This window comes from Hippichthys cyanospilos, chromosome 3, assembly GCF_059441005.1.
Source record: "Hippichthys cyanospilos isolate Australia breed blue-spotted pipefish chromosome 3, RoL_Hcya_1.0, whole genome shotgun sequence".
NCBI classification, from domain to species: Eukaryota; Metazoa; Chordata; class Actinopteri; order Syngnathiformes; family Syngnathidae; genus Hippichthys; species Hippichthys cyanospilos.
In genome coordinates, this window is record NC_142371.1 from 24704890 (window position 1) to 24723636 (window position 18747).

The window sequence follows — 18747 nt, forward strand, 5'->3', positions numbered from 1 at the left end:
CTGGGAGAATGCAACATTGGAACAAAAGTGGATTTTTGTTTTTTTCTTTGGCATGGCCCATCATACTCCATATTTCCTACTGTGAAATATGGAGGAGACTGTTATGTCCTAGGTTTGCCTGTCTTTAATCTTTGCTGGAAACAATGAAATCCCTCGAGAGAAATTTGCTACCTTGTGTCATAAAGCTTGGTCTCGGTCACATGTCAAGGACGGCTGAGCCAAAACATCGCTAAAAGCTTCTAAGAATGGCTAAGAGCAGAACATATGACTCTTCTGAAATGGCCTTCTCCGAGCTTTGATCTTTTTCAGGTCTATTTTTTCTGTGTATTCATCAGCGTCTGACTCCGAATCTGGAAAGCTGCTCTTGATGAATTTCATGATGGAAATTGCTTCCTCTCTTATTTAACAAGCTAACGTTATCCCGTGAATGTAAGTCGATGTAAAGCGCGTCGAGCACCATATGGTGTAGAAAACGCGATATAAGTCCACTCCGCTCAAGTCCCATGACTGTATTTAGAAGAAGTGGTGTCATTTTTTACAATAAGAGGAAAATAACAAGCAGGAAAGCTAGTCTCGTTAAAGCGCAAATGGATGCTTGATTTTGTTCATGTTTTAATCACTTTTTTCACACGGTCGCATTGATGTTGTTCGCTTCACATCGGATTGTTTTAATTGGCCATGGAGCGTATTCTTGGTGTTTGTTTATGGCCTTGTTGCTCTTTCCAGCAATCACTCTTGGTAATTATTGGACTCCCTTTCAACATATTTGTTGGAATATTGGTGGCGAAAGAGCATCGATCGTTCCGTGCTTCTCTCCCAGACGTGGCGGTCAATACAGAGACGTTTAATGTGCGCCACTTTAATGGAGGTTAATGATCCGCTTTTTCCTTTTTTGTTTTGTTTTTTACCACCACTGCTAGCGGCTTTTTACTTGTGTCCCCTTATCTGGCGTCTTCTCGGGCGCGAGCTCCCGTTCCGCTTTTGATGTTTTCCCTATGCCTTTGTTTCCATCTGTCCGTCAGACTCTGGACGATCTGGAGCAGCGAGTCAAAGAGGCCGGCATCGAGATCAGCGTTCGCCAGAGCTTCCTAACCGACCCGGCTGTGGCTGTCAAAAACCTGAAGGTGCTTTGATTAAAAATTCACCTCAGCTGTCAGCCAACCCGCGTCAACACCCCACCGCTGCCCCCCAACATCCTCTCTTCCAGGCACTCTCACATCACAGCTGCAAATATCATTAGCATGGACGCCAGTTGGCAGAAATTAATGTGCAGTGTTAATGAGATACTCCTGAGCTTTTGGCACTCTGAAGGTCAAAAGCGCGTATTTGCTCTCTGTATTCATTTCACATATTTCTCTATGTCCAATGTGGTATGAAGACTGACCTGCTTTGACGGATCTAGACTGACAAAAAAAAAAAATAGAATGGCGATGCTAGGCTAGTTTTAGGAGTGATTAAGATGCTAGCGGTTAATGTCCGCCCAACCGAAAATCTGTCGTAATCGAATTTAACATGATGTAGTACCTGGAGTGAGCTGTAAGAGGCAGCATTGTGCTCCCGGGGATTTTGACCAACAGAAAAAAAGAGCTAGTCTAAGAGTGAGACTAACTGATCGTCTACTGAGCAATAATAGCACGTATTTTGGCAAAGAATGTAAACAAATGATTATGGTAAAATGTAATTTCAATGTTAATTCATTGACTTTGGTAAGAATGTTTTCCCTCCTAATCACATAAACATGTCGGTTAGCTAAGCTGCTACAGCGTACCGCTATAATGAACATATTAAGAGTTCCCTTGTTTTGAATGCAATGCTATAAATGGTTAGAGTAGATAAAGGTAAAATGTTAAAGTAATTGGCAAATTTTGGCCGATTTTTATGGGAGGCTGATTTTTGAAGTGCCGTAATCATCCGGCTGATTAAGCAATCAGGCTCGACTAAAAGAGGAAACTAGCCAAGGAAGAAAAAAAGAATAGGGTAACATTTAAATTTTAATGATTGACTAGTTTATCATTTATTTTTAATAATAAAATACCAAAAAAATATATATCGGTAATGCGTTTTTACAAAACCAAGTTTATGTTGGGGTGATTAGTTTTGCGTCATAGATGAGAATCAGAATTTTTGACAGAAGTCCATTTGGGGATAGCTACAAAAACAACCTCAAGGTCTTGACTTTAATTTCTCAGCAGCCAAAAGTTTCAAATTGCAATCAAAGTGTATAAAAATAAGTGATTAGTAGACAATGCGCACGGTTGCAAGATAAGTGTGCCGCACGTGTTTTAAACATGGCAACATGAAATTTGCTGCAACATTGTCAAATGGTCTTGTGGTACTGTATACTTTTTTAAAAGGAATTAGGTCTAGAATTTGAATATATCATCATCTCCATTTTCATGTTTGGAGACATAAGCCTGTTAACATTTTATAAGCAAGCATTTTTTGTTCCTTATCTTGTTCTCAGCGTCAGGACGCCAGGATCATCGTGGGTCTGTTTTATGAGACTGAAGCCAGGAAGGTATTTTGTGAAGTGAGTGCCTAATTTTCTCCTTAATTATTCATTCCAATGGATAAACTAGTAGAATTTCTGCATTTATTCAAATACTAGAATTTAGGTTGTTAATGTAGCTTAGTGCTTTGACCCAGCTTTACAACGCTTGACCAGAACCAATGACGGAGCTTGACCTCCCCCGCAGGTGTACAAGGAGAAACTCTACGGGAAGAAGTACGTGTGGTTCCTGATCGGCTGGTACGCCGACAACTGGTTCAAGATCAAGGACCCGGCTATCAACTGTACGGTGGAGAACATGGCAGAGGCTGTGGAAGGTCATGTGACCACCGAGATCGTCATGCTTAATCCCGAGACCGTACGCGGCGTATCCAACATGGTGGGTGCAAAAAATACTATTTTGGTTAGCTTCATTTATATGAATTTTGCCTCAATTTGTTAAGGCTCACAAGTGTTCCGGAGCCAATTCAGCTGGTGGGCTACACACTTTCAACATGTCCTTAAATTATGGCTACATAATAGAAAAATACTCAATTTGGGACAGCCGGGTCTGCAAAGTCCATTATCACCTTTAGGTTATTTTATAACCGATAAGCACCACGATGTTAATGCTGCGTTGTTAACACAGTTTATTAAGGTTGCAGTCAGGTCCGGCCCCGGGAAGTATTGCCACTTTAATTGGATGGTTTGTCGTAAAATGTATGACATTATCGTTATCATTATGACACTCAGACAGAATTTTAATGACTCTGCTCTGACTTTGTCCTCCAGTAACAGTTTGGATAATTTGTGACATTTAAGGCGGCCAAACGAACGCAGATAGTCTTTTGAGCAGCGCAGCCGAGAAGATGCTCTACAGTTAGCATTAGCGGTGGGCGACGCGAGCTATTGGTCTTAGAAAATAAGACTTAATTCAGATGAATATCATGTTTTTCATTTGCCGGTTAACATTTGCGTTAAGTGTTAGTGGACATTAGCCTTTTGTTGACAAAAAGACTTCATTCAGATGTGAAATATCACATTTTTACTTGCCAACTAGCATTAGCTATAAAAAATAACAAACGATAATACACACAATATTGATTTTGCACGGTGATTTGTTAGCTGCTGATTACTATATTAGCCATCCCTTCTCTTTGAAATTTAGATGATGGCATGTGTTAGATCTCTATGGGTAGAGGTTTGCCAAGTAATATTTCCTTTGAGTACTGCCTCATGTTTTGACCAACAAAAGCAACACATTGAACAAATTCGTGTGCTGTGAGACAGAAAAAACACGCATCCTAAAACTTAAATATCGTTTTTACATTGTGACTGCTAGCTCTAGGTTTTCTTATGTTTTCTTGGAAAATACAACTAAATTGAGATCATGAATATTCTATTTTTATTTGGTGGTCCCTAAGCTAGCTGTAGGTGCCGCAATCCAGCGTCCCTTTTTTGCTCAGAATAAGACTGATGTGAAGATTATCGCTGTGTATTTTTCCCTTGATATTTTGCACTGTTGGCAATAGTTTAGCAGCACGCTTGCCAATGTGAAATTTATTCAAGTAATTCATTGTCATGTAAAAGTGTTTGCTGCACAGTCACTGTGCCTCAGCGTTTAGCCACCGATAAATATTCTGAGCTGTTTATCAACAATATGTTTGCTAAATCTCCCCAACAGAAGGAGGTATTCTCCTCGAGGGGAAAAAATAAATGCTCGCCTTTTCTTTTTTTTTTTTTTTTTTTTTTTGGTGGGTTTTTTTTTTTTTTTTTTGGTCAGCATTTTCCTTTTGCTCATCTCAGCAGTGATGTAATCTAAAGCCTCTTAAGTGGGGTGACCATATTTAGCTTTTCTAAGAAAAAAGGACATCATCATCCTCAAACTTACCACTACTCTTTGGACACTTTTGTGGCCAAAAAATGTACACATTTATGTCAAACTATTGACATGTCATTTCTTTTTTTTTTTTATTCCTAACTTTCATTCAAATATTTGACCATTTTCAGGATTTCAGCACTTTAAATGTGGGGTTAATTGCCTGCATTATTTGCCGCTTAACCACCAGGCTGTCTTCAATTTTATTTTTACCAATCTTTTAGTTAGTTACTTAGTTCGTTAGTGAGTTAGTCACCAATGTGATTTAAAAAAATTCCCAGGCTCTTGTTCAAAGGCCTTAGAGCCATGACTTTTCCTGACCCGCTGTGCTTTTGTGAAATTCATCACATCCAATTTCAGATGTTTTGTTTTGGTTTGAAAAAAAAAAAAGGAATTTTTTTTGCATTTTGCATTTTTGTACGAAATTTTTCAGAGACTGAAAATGTGGTTGCTCTCAACCATATATTTACTCTTTATTGCCCCAAAACAATCCAGGCTTTCAATCTTAAGGTGACGTAATGCTGCACAGCTCCCACAAAGTCAAGGAAGAAGCAGAATTTTACACACTCCTTAGACAGTTGCGTGTTGAAGAGAGTAAATTGATTTGTTCTCAAACTATTTTTTTCTCTTTAAACGGGTTACTTATTTGTGAAAATAACATCAAGTGGGAACAGACCAATTTTATTGATTTGTGAACAAATATAAAATTGAGCACATTTGGACACAAAAGGCTCTCACACTCGAGAGCGACATTACGGAAAATAATATTTTTTGGAGTCTTTGAAGGTTCAAATCTTCTCATTGACCTTTTCTGACTGCCGCTGCGTTGACTTTTATTCTTCATGTTTACCCGCCTCGCCTCGTCCTTGCAATTTTTTTTCTCCCTCGGCATCTGTTGTTTGTATTAAAAAGCGCACCTGCCGCTACCTTCTGCTACCTGCTGCTTTATCGTTGATGCACTCCTCCACAGGGCGTCCCGGATAGATGCGTACTCGCAATCACTGGATTTTCCAATTCAATTTGCAAGTTTGAAATTGGCACATTTCTTGGCCGGCGCAGCAAGCACTGGAGGCGGTGGGATCGCACGTCACATTTAAATGCCAAGGTGGAATTTTTTAATGAATTGGACTTGTCAGAGAGCCGAATTGGACTTGCGCGTGGGCCTCCGGGGGAATCCTCGGGGACATCTTGGTGATTGCGAGCAATAATCTGCCGTCACACATGAGCGCTCGCAGATTAGCTTAATTGCTCGCTGCCGAGAGGACCGAGCTGACAAATCACCCGGGGGCTCATTTATGCCCCAAAACAGGTGGCGAGGTGTTTTGATGGAATCCTATCAGACTTAATGCGGTTGTTTTGTGGCCATCATTACATCTTGGGTCTGCGTTAAAGTGACATTTTGCAGACAAATGCTGCTTGATTGACACATTGTTTTTTTTTCACCGCTTTTTTTCTTTTAATTTTTTTCGCTTCTTGCTTCTGAATCACTGTATGCTGGAAGGTGAACATTTTACAAAACTTGCAACTTTGTGACATTGGCTATGTTTTTACCTTTCGAAGCAATCGACCATATGGCGGAGGAGACCCCCAAAGTGACCTAATTCAAATGCGCTGTACAAAACGTAAATGGTGGCACATTTAAATAATCGCCCTTGAACCACCGAATTAAAGATTTGACACCTTTTGGTACATTTCTAATTTGATCACATGCTGGCGCTGTAATAGGACGCCAAATTTATTTGAGCCTTGTCAGTAGGGTCCAAAGTTCTCTGAGTCAAAAACTCACAGTAGCACTTTTGAAAATTCTGCTGCTTAACTACAACTGAGAGAAATGTAAAAATTGGCTAAAATGTGAAGCATTGGCTGTGCTATTAGCTCAATACTCCTGACAAAACTTAAATTATGGAAATTGAAATCAATTTGAAATATTTTGTGCTGTTCTGCTCCTGAAGTACCTCATGCAGAAATATGGAGATTTGGCACAACAGCCACTTCAGTGTTATGAACTGTGCTATTACTTTTCTATTGTAAATGCATCATTGAGTTAAAAGTAATTTCATTATCAAATGAATTTTAGACTATTGAAAATGGATAAATGAATGTAGCATCCCTTTAAAGAGAGCGTTTGCGATGTTAAAACTATGAGCTAGATTTGCCATCATAAAGGCACACGTTTATGAACGTATGTAGTCGTGATAAACTGTCCAGGACAGACACACCCGGCTTCAACAAATTAGCAGTGTTACCAATCCGAAGATAGCATCAGCACTGTAAACAAACTCTCAACTCTTAGCTACGGCTGCTACATTGGTGGTACGGCTGCTACATTGGTGCTTATGTTTAAGGGACTATTACTGTCACTAAATGTTAGTGTTTTCTGATTTATTTATTTATTTATTTTTTTCGAATGTGCAGTCAAAAAGAAGTGATACATTTACTCTACTTGTGAATGAGAATTGTTGCTAATTCTGCGCCACTTCTGAAAAGCACTTCACATGTTTACCCTTGTTTTGAATTCTTCCGTTTTCCGTTTGCTGTGTGATTTAGCTTGTTCTGTATCTTCATATTCAGTTTACATATCTAGTATATATTTTATGTAAAAGAAAACAAAAGCTTCAGAAGGGCGGTTTCCTCATCTAATTCCTTTCTGTGCTGTATTTTCTTCATTCAGACATCCCAAGAGTTTCTGGCTGCTTTGATATCTCGCCTGGGCGTCAAAAATCCTGAGGAAACAGGCGGCTTCCAGGAGGCCCCGTTGGCCTACGATGCCATCTGGGCCCTGGCGCTGGCCCTTAATAAGACGGTGGCGCCTCTCAAGGCCAAGGGCAGACGGCTCGAAGACTTCAACTACAACAACAAAGACATTACATCTGAAATCTACCGTGCACTAAACACCAGCTCTTTTGAAGGCGTTTCGGTAGGTCTGCAAATTCATTTTCAAAGTTGAAAGTTGTCCATGTCGGTTATTGGATTGGGCGGCTCGTGGGGCAGTGGTTTGCATGTCCGCCTCACAGTTCAGGGACATGAGTTCAAATCCACCTAGCTCTTGCCCTCTGGCCGTGGGTTCTCTATGGGCACTCCAGCTTGGTGTATTGGACATATATAATTGTCCTTAGGTGTGATTGGGTGCATGAATTTTTGTTTGTCTCTGTTTGCCCTGCAATTGGCTGGGAACCAGTTTAGCCAACAAGCCTGCGAACCTTGTGATGATAAGTGACTATGAATGGATGGATGGATGGAGTTATCAGAATAAACTAGGAATGTACTCAGGTAAACACTGGTGTCCAAACGCTATAATGCCCGCATATATAGGCAAGAAGAGCTATCTCTCTGTATTGTCAGTTTGTAATATTTTCTTTAGTTTAACTTCTATCTGAGTTTTACCATAAACTTCATAGAAAATGACGGAAAATTCCGAATGCCACGAGAACTAAGATGAAATAGCATGAAATTGAGATTTCTGCATTTGTCCTTAAATATGTGCGCTTGTCTTATAGGGCCAGGTGGTTTTCGATGCACAAGGTTCCAGGATGGCCATGACCCTCATTGAACAGCTCCAAGGTAATGATCATTTGAATGGAAAAACAATGCTGATGAGCTAAAACAAAACTGAAATGCTGTGAAATTGAGTTGAATTGCTGCAATGCATCAAGAAATGTGAAAGGGTCAATGAAAATTACTATACTCTGAAAATCAAGTATGGATCCCCATTCGTGTTTGGGTAAAATCCTTATTTGGGAAACAAGTTCTCAACATCCTTCGCCTGCTTGTTTATCTTGTATAATTGCGCTGAGGGGAAAAAAAAACGTGCTTGATGCAGTTTGATGCCGGATTAGCGCGACAGGCCACCAGGCTGCAGTTTGTCACCTAACGTCTTTTAGTGATGATTATTATTCACGCTCTCTCATGCTTCCTTAAAAGATGAGCCCCCTTCACACTCCAGCCTCACGTCGGCTGTGTGGAGGTGTCAAAGGTAATTTTGCCCGCACAGTAAAATGACCTGACATGAATCCGCGGGGGAAAAAAAAAAAACGTCTTTGCGAGGGAGCTCATCAGTATTCCTGGTCAAGGCCGCCACATAAGCTCCTTTTTTCTCCCCTTCTCCTTTGTGTTTGTCCTTCTCCTTTTTTCCGCCTTTTTCATCCCTCTTTTCTTCATGCACATTTTCATTCTTAACATGAAAAGCACTGGAGTGAAGAGACTTATTGAAGTGCACTTCATTGGTGACACCTACTACACCATCCAATAAGGTGTAAAACGAGGGAATTTTACTGAGCAGCCAGTTCGCAGGACGAGGGGATATGTGACAAATATGCGATATAAAGAGACCCTGTGAGATATCATTTATTTTGATTTATAGTTTTACTCTTCTTTCAACACAAAACAAGTTGGTTTCCAGCCTAAATTCCTCACCGGTAGTAGAACATTGGTTTATTTCACAAAAAGTCCAGTTTCTGACTAAAAAGCTGAGAAAATTAAATTTGCAACAAAACAGTACAATATTTTTATTTTGGTATGCGTCCCAAACTATGAAACAACAAAATAAATCAGAAGGAGATTTCAACGACAAAATTATTTATTTACAGATGTACACATGGAACCTATAAAAAGCGCTTTTACCAACGCAGACATTTTACACTTTCGCCAGTCACTCCATAACCTGCATCGTTTTTTCCTGCATGATTGCAACACACACTTCAAACAATAAATAAATAAAAAAGGAAGACCTTACTTTAATAAAAATACCATTAAGTAAATGAGATTTTGATTAAATTAATTTAAAAGAAATTAAAAAGCATGACATTTAAGTGAGTAAAATTGAGATTATTTCATTGCATAAATAAAATAATCATGGCATAAAATGATTGAAAATGTAATCAAGCAAATAGATAAGCCATTAAATAAATACGTCATAAAATAAATACAAATGCAATTAGACGATTAAATAGAATTCACATAATTAATGACTGGTGGTGTTCTACTTTTGAGGTTCCACTTTAATTGTTCAAAAACAGAATCAACTGCTCGTTGTTGTTTTTGTTTTTTTTAATGCTGTGGAAAATTCTTCTTCCTCCTCCAGAGGGCAGCTACAAGAAAATCGGCTATTACGACAGCTCTCAGAAGAACCTTTCGTGGTTTGGCAAGGACGTCTGGATTGGTGAGTGGAGGAATTCTGCCCGCTTCCTTTTCTTAAAACTTCCACTCTTCCCTTGGTACTAAATTGCACCAATCCTCTTGTTGTGCATCAGGCACTAGCAAGAACACAATTTGTTTAACTTTTAAAGAAAAATCATTTAAATGCACACTGCATAGATGCTGACTATCAAATGTCAAAAGACCTAGGCATTTTTTTTACTTTTTTTTTTTTTCTCAACAGTCCAGCCATTCAATCCCAGGTCCTTTTTTTTAATATACCAGTACATATATTTAACCTAGGATAGATTGTCTAGAGTAGATGCTTAAAAAATATAAAAATGTGTGTCTGGGATTCAATAAGTTAAAGTGTGTAGAATGACGCATTATGCTTGTCAAACCTTGCTCGGTCTGGCCAACCAACCAGAGAGCAGAAAAATGCCGATCATTAGAATTGTAATTGGTTAAAGAAACGGATATCAATATCGTTTTCAACGTTTGTGCCCCAATACTTTTGTCCAGTGACAGTTGTGTTGTTTTTGGGGTCAGCCAGACCATTTTGGGCCTCCTTGGTGAGCTGACACATTTGGACTGTAGTGTGCCACGGGTCTTTGTAGTTGTAATCCATGAAGAGCTGACCTTTTTTCAGAAACACTTGAAGGAAATGATCTGTTACTGTTGAAGGCAGAAGCAAAAGAGGACGACTTTCATGCTCATTCAGTGAGCTGCGGATCGCTATTTCTCTTTCAGCGCTACTTGTATCTAGGGACGGGGCCAATATTAGATTCTAACGATGTGGTAACCATGTGCAAAAATATCACGGCGTCATGGTAAAATACAGCTCTAATTTTTTTTCATTGAACACAAACTTAGTCTTAAACTAAATCTTGAATATTTCGTACATTATGAATTGTGTATGTTCTTGTTTTTTATAATTGTTCTTAGCGAGTCACAGTGCTCTATCATTGGTGAGTTTTTTTTAAGATGCAAGCAAAGAAGGTAAAAGAAAAAAAAAACAAAGATTGTCCTCAACTCTGCAAGCACTATTGATACCATGTCCCCCGCCCCACCGCACTTCCATGAATGTCCACTATAGGGCACAATCCTCATGTGATACATTTTCAAAATAACGTGGGATGTTATCTATTGTACCCCTTAAAAGTACAAAGTTTGTTTGACTAGCATGGGCATAAATAATGTGCATCTTAAGAGCCATCTTGTAAGATCTAAAAAAGGCACGAAGCGTCATAGCTTAATTTCGATTGGTTAAACTTTTTACAAACATCTCCCAGAAGTGAGCAACATCATCACAATTGAGCGTATTTATTGCTTTAGATACGCAAACGTGTCATGTCCTCCAGCTCGCTGCTTAGGTCCGAACGGTTTGATACCAAAACCTCCTCCTTATCCTCCATGCATTCCAAGAAGGTTTAAAAAAAAACAACAACAAAAAAACAGCAATTTCCATCCAATTATTTTCAAAGAGGTGGCTCTGCAAGCAGCCTATCATATTCTGCTCCGTTTCAGCGTCCTCTTTGTAAGATTAAGCAAAAAGGAAAAGAGCTCATTGCCTATTGTAGTCGGTATTAGTGGTTATTGAAACCTTGACTTTTTAACACCACGATAAACCGTCGACTTTTGTCCTAATTTTCTTCCTTCCCTACTTTCTTACCCCACCTTCTCCCTTTGTCATGACTTATTTCATGACTTTCACTCCCTCATATCTGCTTCCATCATTCCTCCCTCCATCAATACATGCCTTCCTGCCCACTTTATCCATCATCTCCTTCATTACCACCTCCTTCAGTCCCACCGTTCTTTCTGCCTTCACTCCTTCATCTCTGTATCCCCCTGTCCACGATAAAAATCCTTCACCAACTACTGCTCACCCTCTGTCACTCCCTCCCTGCTTCTCTCCTTCCTTCCTTGCTTCCATTCCTTTCTCTAGCTCTCCACAGTCGCCCCTAACAACCACTTCAGCTCGCCTCTCTCTTCTAATCGCTGTGGCAACTGTTACCGAGCTGCGTCTCCATGGCAACACTCTGTTCTCATGTTTTTCCCCTTTTTCTCTCCACCTTTCTCTTAAATCAAGGACACCGCATTGTTAACACGCATGCACATGCACACGTGTGCATTATGCATCCAGTTATTGTTGTGTACGCGTCAAACTTGGTACAAGTACATCACTATTAGAAATGCTGCTCAAAAGTTGTGGTGGGTAGTGTTGTGCCATCAATCAGGGGTCCCCAATCAGCATAGGGTATTCGATCAATCACAAATGTCAGAAAGAAGTTTTATTTTTAAAATCTGGTGCATCCGCCCTTGCCTCAGTCAGAACGCTCTTCTCAGTCACACGATAAAACAGGGGAAAGAGTCAATTCACAAGCTAGTAGGAAAGTGTAAAAAATGTGCTGGAAAAGCTTCTTTGAAAATGCGTACAAGCTCCTACATAGTATGTATGCACTGCATAGTATGTATACATTTTTATTTGAAAATGAATGTTCTCTATAGGGCGGCTCGGTATGAGTGGTTAGCACGTCTGCCTTACAGTTAATTGACCCGAGTTCAATTCTAGCTAGCTCCATCATTCCTGTGTGGAGTTTGCATGTTCTCCCCAAGCCTGCGTGGGTTCTCTCCAGGCACTCCGGCTTCCTCCCACTTTCTAAAAACATCCGTGGCAGGTGTATCATGCACGCTAAACTGTCCTTAGGTGTGATTGGGTGCATAAATGGTTGACCCTGTGCCCCATGCGGGTGTCCCCCTAAGCAAGGCTGTGACCTTTGCAAGGATAAGCGACTATAGAAAATCAATGGATGGATGGCTCTTATCAATAATAAAACAGAATTATCCCACAATTAAATTAAGTCCAGTTAAGTCAAGCAGCTTTTACCATTTTATTTTTGTTTCACTTTAATAGTCATTGTGTCGCTCCATGTGTGGATTCCCATAAGTTGCCTCAGTGTTGTTAATTGTTTTTTTTTGCATAGGATAGAGACTATATTCCTGTTAGGGTTTTTATACTGTCTGCATGTGTTGCTCCAACATTTGTGTTCAAGATAGATACTATTTTTTAGCTTGTCGTTGACACTTTGCATCATTTGTTACCATTAAACTAAGTGGACCCTTCTAAGGCAAAGATATGTGATGTTTTGAATTACACAACATAAACAGTATAAATTTCTAAATATCTACAATTTGACAGAAATTTGAAGAATCGATCACTGTTTGCAAAATTCTTCGTTTTGAAGCAAGTTTAGTTCCCTACCTTCATACAGAGCTCCCGAGTCGAAGCTTGTGTCTTGTCTAAAAAGGAAATTGTAAATCAGATCTCTGTATAATGGATAGAAAGTGATTCAACACAACCAGTAAAAAGATTGCTCTAACTTGACTATTTGTCTCACATGTCACACGCTGGGCAGGCGTCATGTGGGAAGTAGATATTGTCAGCCGTCAGACAGATGGCGCCGCTGAGACATCGGCTGCGTTACCGCGGTGACGAGCCCATGGGGGTGACACTCTGACACCCGATGCTGACATCTGACACATCAGCTTCACGTGGCGCTCACACTCGAGCGCACGCACACACATCGTCGCACCCAATTTCTCTCTTACATAGACACAAAAATCTATATTTGACATCAAATGGGAACTGTATCATAACATGATTTTTCTCTTTCACAAACAGAGAGATGCTTGCGCATCAATACCGTTCACCAACATACACACGCGCGCACAAACACACATTTGAGCATAGTGAGGCTTGAGAAGAAAGAAGAAGCAAGACAAGCTTTTCTTGGTCCATCTGGCCCTTGTTGAACTTCATTAGTGAGCGATGAAGTTGGTTTGAAGCTCGAGCACGTCGGGATCATTTGCTGTTAACTCCGCGCTACACGTTCTTAATTAGCACACAACATGCCCACTCACACTCACTTGGTATATATGCTGTGTATATCGATTTTGCGTGTGCGCGGATATTAATAAAAGATTTACTCGGGAGAGTTCAATGACAAGGGTGCTGAATGAAAATATGAACTCATTTTAGGATTTACATCATCGGAGTTTTGGAGCCGATCATAGATGGACGGGTCTTGAAAAAATGAGAAATGATCACAGAGCCGATCAGTAGAATATTTCTCATTCGCTGTCAGCCTAGGTAATAAGGAGCTTATCCAGTGAAAATGAATCTTAGATGTCCACTGATGTCAATGAATGAGCCAAATATATATATATATATATATTTTTTTTTTTTACTATCCTATACAGTAAAATCCTAATAACAATTGGAAAAGAAACCTTGAATTATTAACAAATCTACCTGGAGTGAACAAGTGTTTGCTTTTTGATATTTAATCTCACCAAGTCGATAAGTATCATTCGTGATTGATAAACAAATGATGACATAACAGAGTTCAGTGACTTTGAATTAAACACAGAATATCTGTCAATCTGATGCATCTGATCTGTGCAAAATTGAATTATTTTTTATTTATACTTAGCTAGCATAATTACAATATTTACCTATGTTGTATTGCACTTGCATTAATGTTCATTATAAATTCATTCAGTATCAACTATTTTCATTCCTGTCTTCATCCTAATGTTTGAAAAAACAAAATACTGCAAATAAGTGCCTGGGATTGAATGTTTGGAGGCTGTAAAGGTATTAATAGGTCTTTGGTATTGAAAGAGCTTTTATTTTGTTTGCAGCGCACTAGTTTTCATTCAACGTTCAGGGCACTATAATGAATAAATGTTCCAACAGCTTTAGATCATTTAGGGCATTTATTCAATATCCTACTAACGTTCTGAATTGGATTTGTTTTAGAAAAAAAAAAAAAGAAAGGCCAATCTACATAGTCCATGGATTAGGAAAAATGCACAAACGCTTGATAGGTTTGTTCTCAATTTCCCCATTGAAGGGGCGGGGCCTCCAGCGGATCGCACGGTGGTGGAGAAAGAATACAGATTCCTTTCGCAGAAGTTGTTCGCGGCCGTGTCCGTGTTCGCCGGCCTCGGCATCCTACTGGGCATTGTGTGTCTCACCTTTAACATCTACAATGGAAACGTGCGGTAAGAGTACACGCATATTTTCACCGGTGGAGCTTTTGCGATTGCGAATATCCACGACCGGTTTTTCATTCGGCAAAGCAGGACGAAACACTATTACATAATTTCACCACAGTCACCCTGAAAAAAAATCACTTTGTTACTTGACTGATTGAGTTTAAAAGGCACTGAGCGAAGTTACCTTTTACCAAATTTAAAAAGTGAAAATTGAAGCCATTTTTTCTTTCTTTCATTGAAACTACGCAGTTTTTTTCACTTCGCTCCCATGCTTGAGTTTATCGACGACCGCCTTTTATTTCCTGTGTGATCGGCTTTGGGATTCTCATCACACTCAAACGGGAACATCACTTTAATCCTTTGTAGCGCGTATCCATTATGTCCTTGGCAGCGGTATGGATAGGTTCATCGATGGGTTTATACATTAGGGCCTAAAGGGCGCCAGGTGGGAAATAAGTGATGCTGAGCTGAATTCCGACCCTCTTTGCGGTGTTCCCACAACCGGGTGGGCGGCGAGGTATTCGCCGATGCCGGGAGCGAGCTTAAAAAACGATTGCACCAAATTCCTTTCAAACTCCTTTTGATCCAAGAGTCCTCTGCGGTCTATCCAACACGCTAAATTTATGTTTGACCTGGACGCGCTCATCTCAAGTCCAATATGTCGGTGAGCTCATCAGGAATTTTCAGCAGTTTCTTCCCTCCGGGGTGTCGGGGGTGGTGGGATGCCCTCCGGCTTTGATTAGATTTCACACGCGATTTGGCTGAGGGAAGAGTGTCGGATCACATCAAATGTTTTCATTAAGTCGCTCTCAGTCGAAAGGCTCACTCTGATGAGCTACTTCACGTCCAATTGGAGCGTTTGGGCTTGTCACAAGTCATTACCTGGACAAACCAGTATGAAATGTTTACTCAAGTGATTATACGCTGTTTGAATGGAGTGAACGCCATCGTTGAGAATACGTTCCAGACCACACGTGTTACGTACAAATCCACAATATAGAAAAGCCATATAATTAAAAATATATATATTTGGGTATGAAAAAAAAATCCACCCAAGAGGCTATTACCAGTTTTAGAGCAGCAAAATCCGCCCATTTTTATCCACTGGAGGGCGGCCATTTTGCCATTTGCTGTTGAGTGAAATTTAAATAATTAAATCAAATAACGACCGATCACAGCTCAGCTAGCAAATGTGACATGACCAAACAAAGAAAAAACAGGCGAGCCACTATTGGTCCCTTACCCCCGAGCAATTATGATGTAATTTTCAAGTGACTAAATTTATAAAAATGCATGGATTTTGATGCTTAATTCATATTCCACAAACATAATATTAACTCATTCAGTACCAGCCATTTTCTAACACTTTTTCCACTAACACCTTCCAAATTACCGTATTTTCCGCACTATAAGGCGCACGTAAAAGCTTTAATTTTTTTTAAAAGCTGATGGTGCGCCTTATAATCAGGTGCGCCTTATATATGGATCAATATTGAGCTTGGGATTTGTAGATGGCGAATGAATTGATAAATTAAGCCTTACCTGTTTCTTTTGTGTGTTTACAGTTGAACAAGGTTGAGTTATTATGCTATTGAGATTTTAGAGTTATTATTTGAGTTATTATTGTTATTACTTTGAGTATTACTATATTGTGATTGAAAACGTTTTGAAATGTGTCATTAATTGAGGGTGCGCCTTATAATCCGATGCGCCTTATGTATGGAAAAGGTTTTAAGATATGTCATTAATTGAGGATGCACCTTATAATCCGGTGCGCCTTATAGTGCGGAAAATACGGTACTCAATGAATAAAAAAGAAACATGGGATTTATTGCCTATCGACTTGAATGATGTGTAAAAATAACGTCTCTGGGATTGAATTAGTTAATCGGCACGCCGTCTTACAATGTGTAGTTCGAATTTTTTTTTTACGTGACTTGCCTTCAAATGCGCTATCAAGGCTCACAAAAAATGTTTTGTTTATCTAAGCTCTGCCAAAATCGAGCCAGACAGTGATGTTCAGGGTACGTGTGCTGTTGCAGTTACATCCAGAACTCTCAGCCGTACCTGAACAACATGACAGCGGCGGGCTGCATGATGGCTCTGGCCGCCGTTTTCCCACTCGGCATCGACGGACATCACGTACATCGATCTCAGTTTCCTGTCGTCTGCCAGGTAAGCAAAGCGCCGTAACCAAAATGGCCTGAAGCTTATTCATTTCCAAGCGTGAGACTTTTGGGGGCATTTGGTTAGAAGCGCAGTTTTTCCTATTGGGGTTTTTGGTTGGTTATACCGCACAGGATTTGGTCGCATACTTTTTCGGGGAGATAGAACGTGACCGTATTTGCTTATCTACAGTCGTCTCAATTCGCAGACCTTAATTTCATTTTACGAAGAGATGACAGTGACTCAAGGTCTGATATTTGGAAAATATGTTACTGTAACAACTGTGTGCACAAAGCATTAGGTGGCAAAACAGGTCAATTATTCTATGTCACTTTAAAAGGAAATAGTCTGCTTTTATGTTCACATTTTTTTAGATACAACGTAGAGGGGTCAGCTCTTAAAATCCGATGAGGTCCTCCAATGTGGTGTTTCCCAACCATGTGTAAGTGAGCACTTTGCTGGGGATATGTGAAACCTCACTGAAGCTCAGATGACTGATGAAAATGAAATATAACTGCAAACAGCTCTGAATATTCAGTGTTTTAACACCTGTTTAAAAAGGATGAATTTAAAAGCGCTCCGGTATTTTTTTGTGGTAAATGTGATAAGAATTATAAATACCAAGGGCGGGCTTATTCTTTATTTTGATTCATTGCCATACCAACCACTAGAATGGAAGCCGGAAACGTAATTATTGTTTATGTATTGTGAACATATGTGACTAGATGGACAATACATTGTAATTATGTAAAATATAAAAAACTTCAATCTCTTGTTTTATCGCATGTTTTTTAGATTGTCAAAAAGCCAGCATTTGCAGTTAACATTAAATGCATCGATGGACTTTTTGAATTTGAAAATGTTCGACTGGATTTGAATGCACCACGTTGGTGGCTAGCGCTAACGCTGGAGACGTGTGCAGTATCATTCATTGATAACGTAATTCACTAGCAGCTTCTTAGCGTCCTTCATTTGAATAACCTACTGAACGTAACATCCGTTTAATGAACTTATATTTTCCTGAAACAATGAATTTATTCAATAATTATCTTTAAAGGATTTTCGCATGTTTGTTTGTTTTATTTCAAATCTGGAGTACCCCTGAAGTACCTTTTAAGTCCCCTCAGGGGTACTAGTACCCCCATTTGAGAACCACTGGTTTAAATGACATATTATGAAAAAGGTTCGTTTAATTTCACATCTTTTGGGTGAAAACCCAGAACTGAGCCAAATGCTGCCTAAAACAAAAAATGTCCTCGGCACTTTGTGTGCATCCTTTTACGATCGACCTCTCTACACGATTTCGTGTTGATCAGTTAAATTAGTCTCAAGGGCTTATTTATTTATTTTCCTAACTTCACGGAGGTCACTAATGAGTAAGTTTTACTGATGTAAAATAAAACTTTTTATTGAGTTTAATCCAGATGGATTTGGTCTATAGCGGGTATGTTATTGGAACATTAATTTCCCTCTTTTTGCCCTTTAGAACTTGCAAATAAAATAAAAAAGTAGAAATGGCTAAATTGCTTTTTTCTAAGTATCTTGGGGATCTGAGCAAGTTCTGCGCTGGTAATTACCAGTCCACCTTTTGGGTCAATGACAGATGAAGCTTAATATTCCAAAGTATAATGCTCACGCTCAGGCTGTACCCGAAGGACTCTTCTTTGCTCTCAAATTAACATTTTTTTTTTTTCTTCCCACTTGCAGTTCCGTCTGTGGCTGCTGGGTTTGGGCTTCAGCCTGGCGTATGGCAGCATGTTCACCAAAATCTGGTGGGTCCACACCCTCTTCACCAAGAAGGATGAAAAGAAGGAGAGGAAGAAGGTAAGGTTTTGGAACGGAAGTTTCAAGCCAGAGTTTTGAAATTATGGCTTCAATCCAGAGTTTCGGGTTCAAATCAGGAATGGACTGTAGTTTAAATCATGTTGGGCTTTAAAACAAAATTGTGGGGTTTCAATTCAGGTTTCAAGCAAATATTTTATGGAATCCTAAAAGAAGGGATTGCGCTTCAAAATTA

The 18747-nt window shown here is 39.6% G+C and overlaps 1 protein-coding gene across 2 annotated transcripts in view; it reads left to right on the top strand.

Annotated features, from left to right (window-relative positions):
• gabbr1a (gamma-aminobutyric acid (GABA) B receptor, 1a) overlaps positions 1-18747 on the top strand; it is a 56897-nt gene that overhangs the window by 30669 nt on the left and 7481 nt on the right. For both annotated transcript variants that reach the window (XM_088410569.1, XM_088410570.1), the window contains exons 10-18: positions 1023-1124; positions 2465-2530; positions 2697-2888; positions 7039-7284; positions 7865-7928; positions 9448-9525; positions 14420-14570; positions 16607-16739; positions 18438-18554. In XM_088410569.1, the coding sequence (XP_088266695.1) occupies positions 1023-1124; positions 2465-2530; positions 2697-2888; positions 7039-7284; positions 7865-7928; positions 9448-9525; positions 14420-14570; positions 16607-16739; positions 18438-18554 (1149 nt within the window). The remainder of the gene's footprint in view (positions 1-1022; positions 1125-2464; positions 2531-2696; positions 2889-7038; positions 7285-7864; positions 7929-9447; positions 9526-14419; positions 14571-16606; positions 16740-18437; positions 18555-18747) is intronic.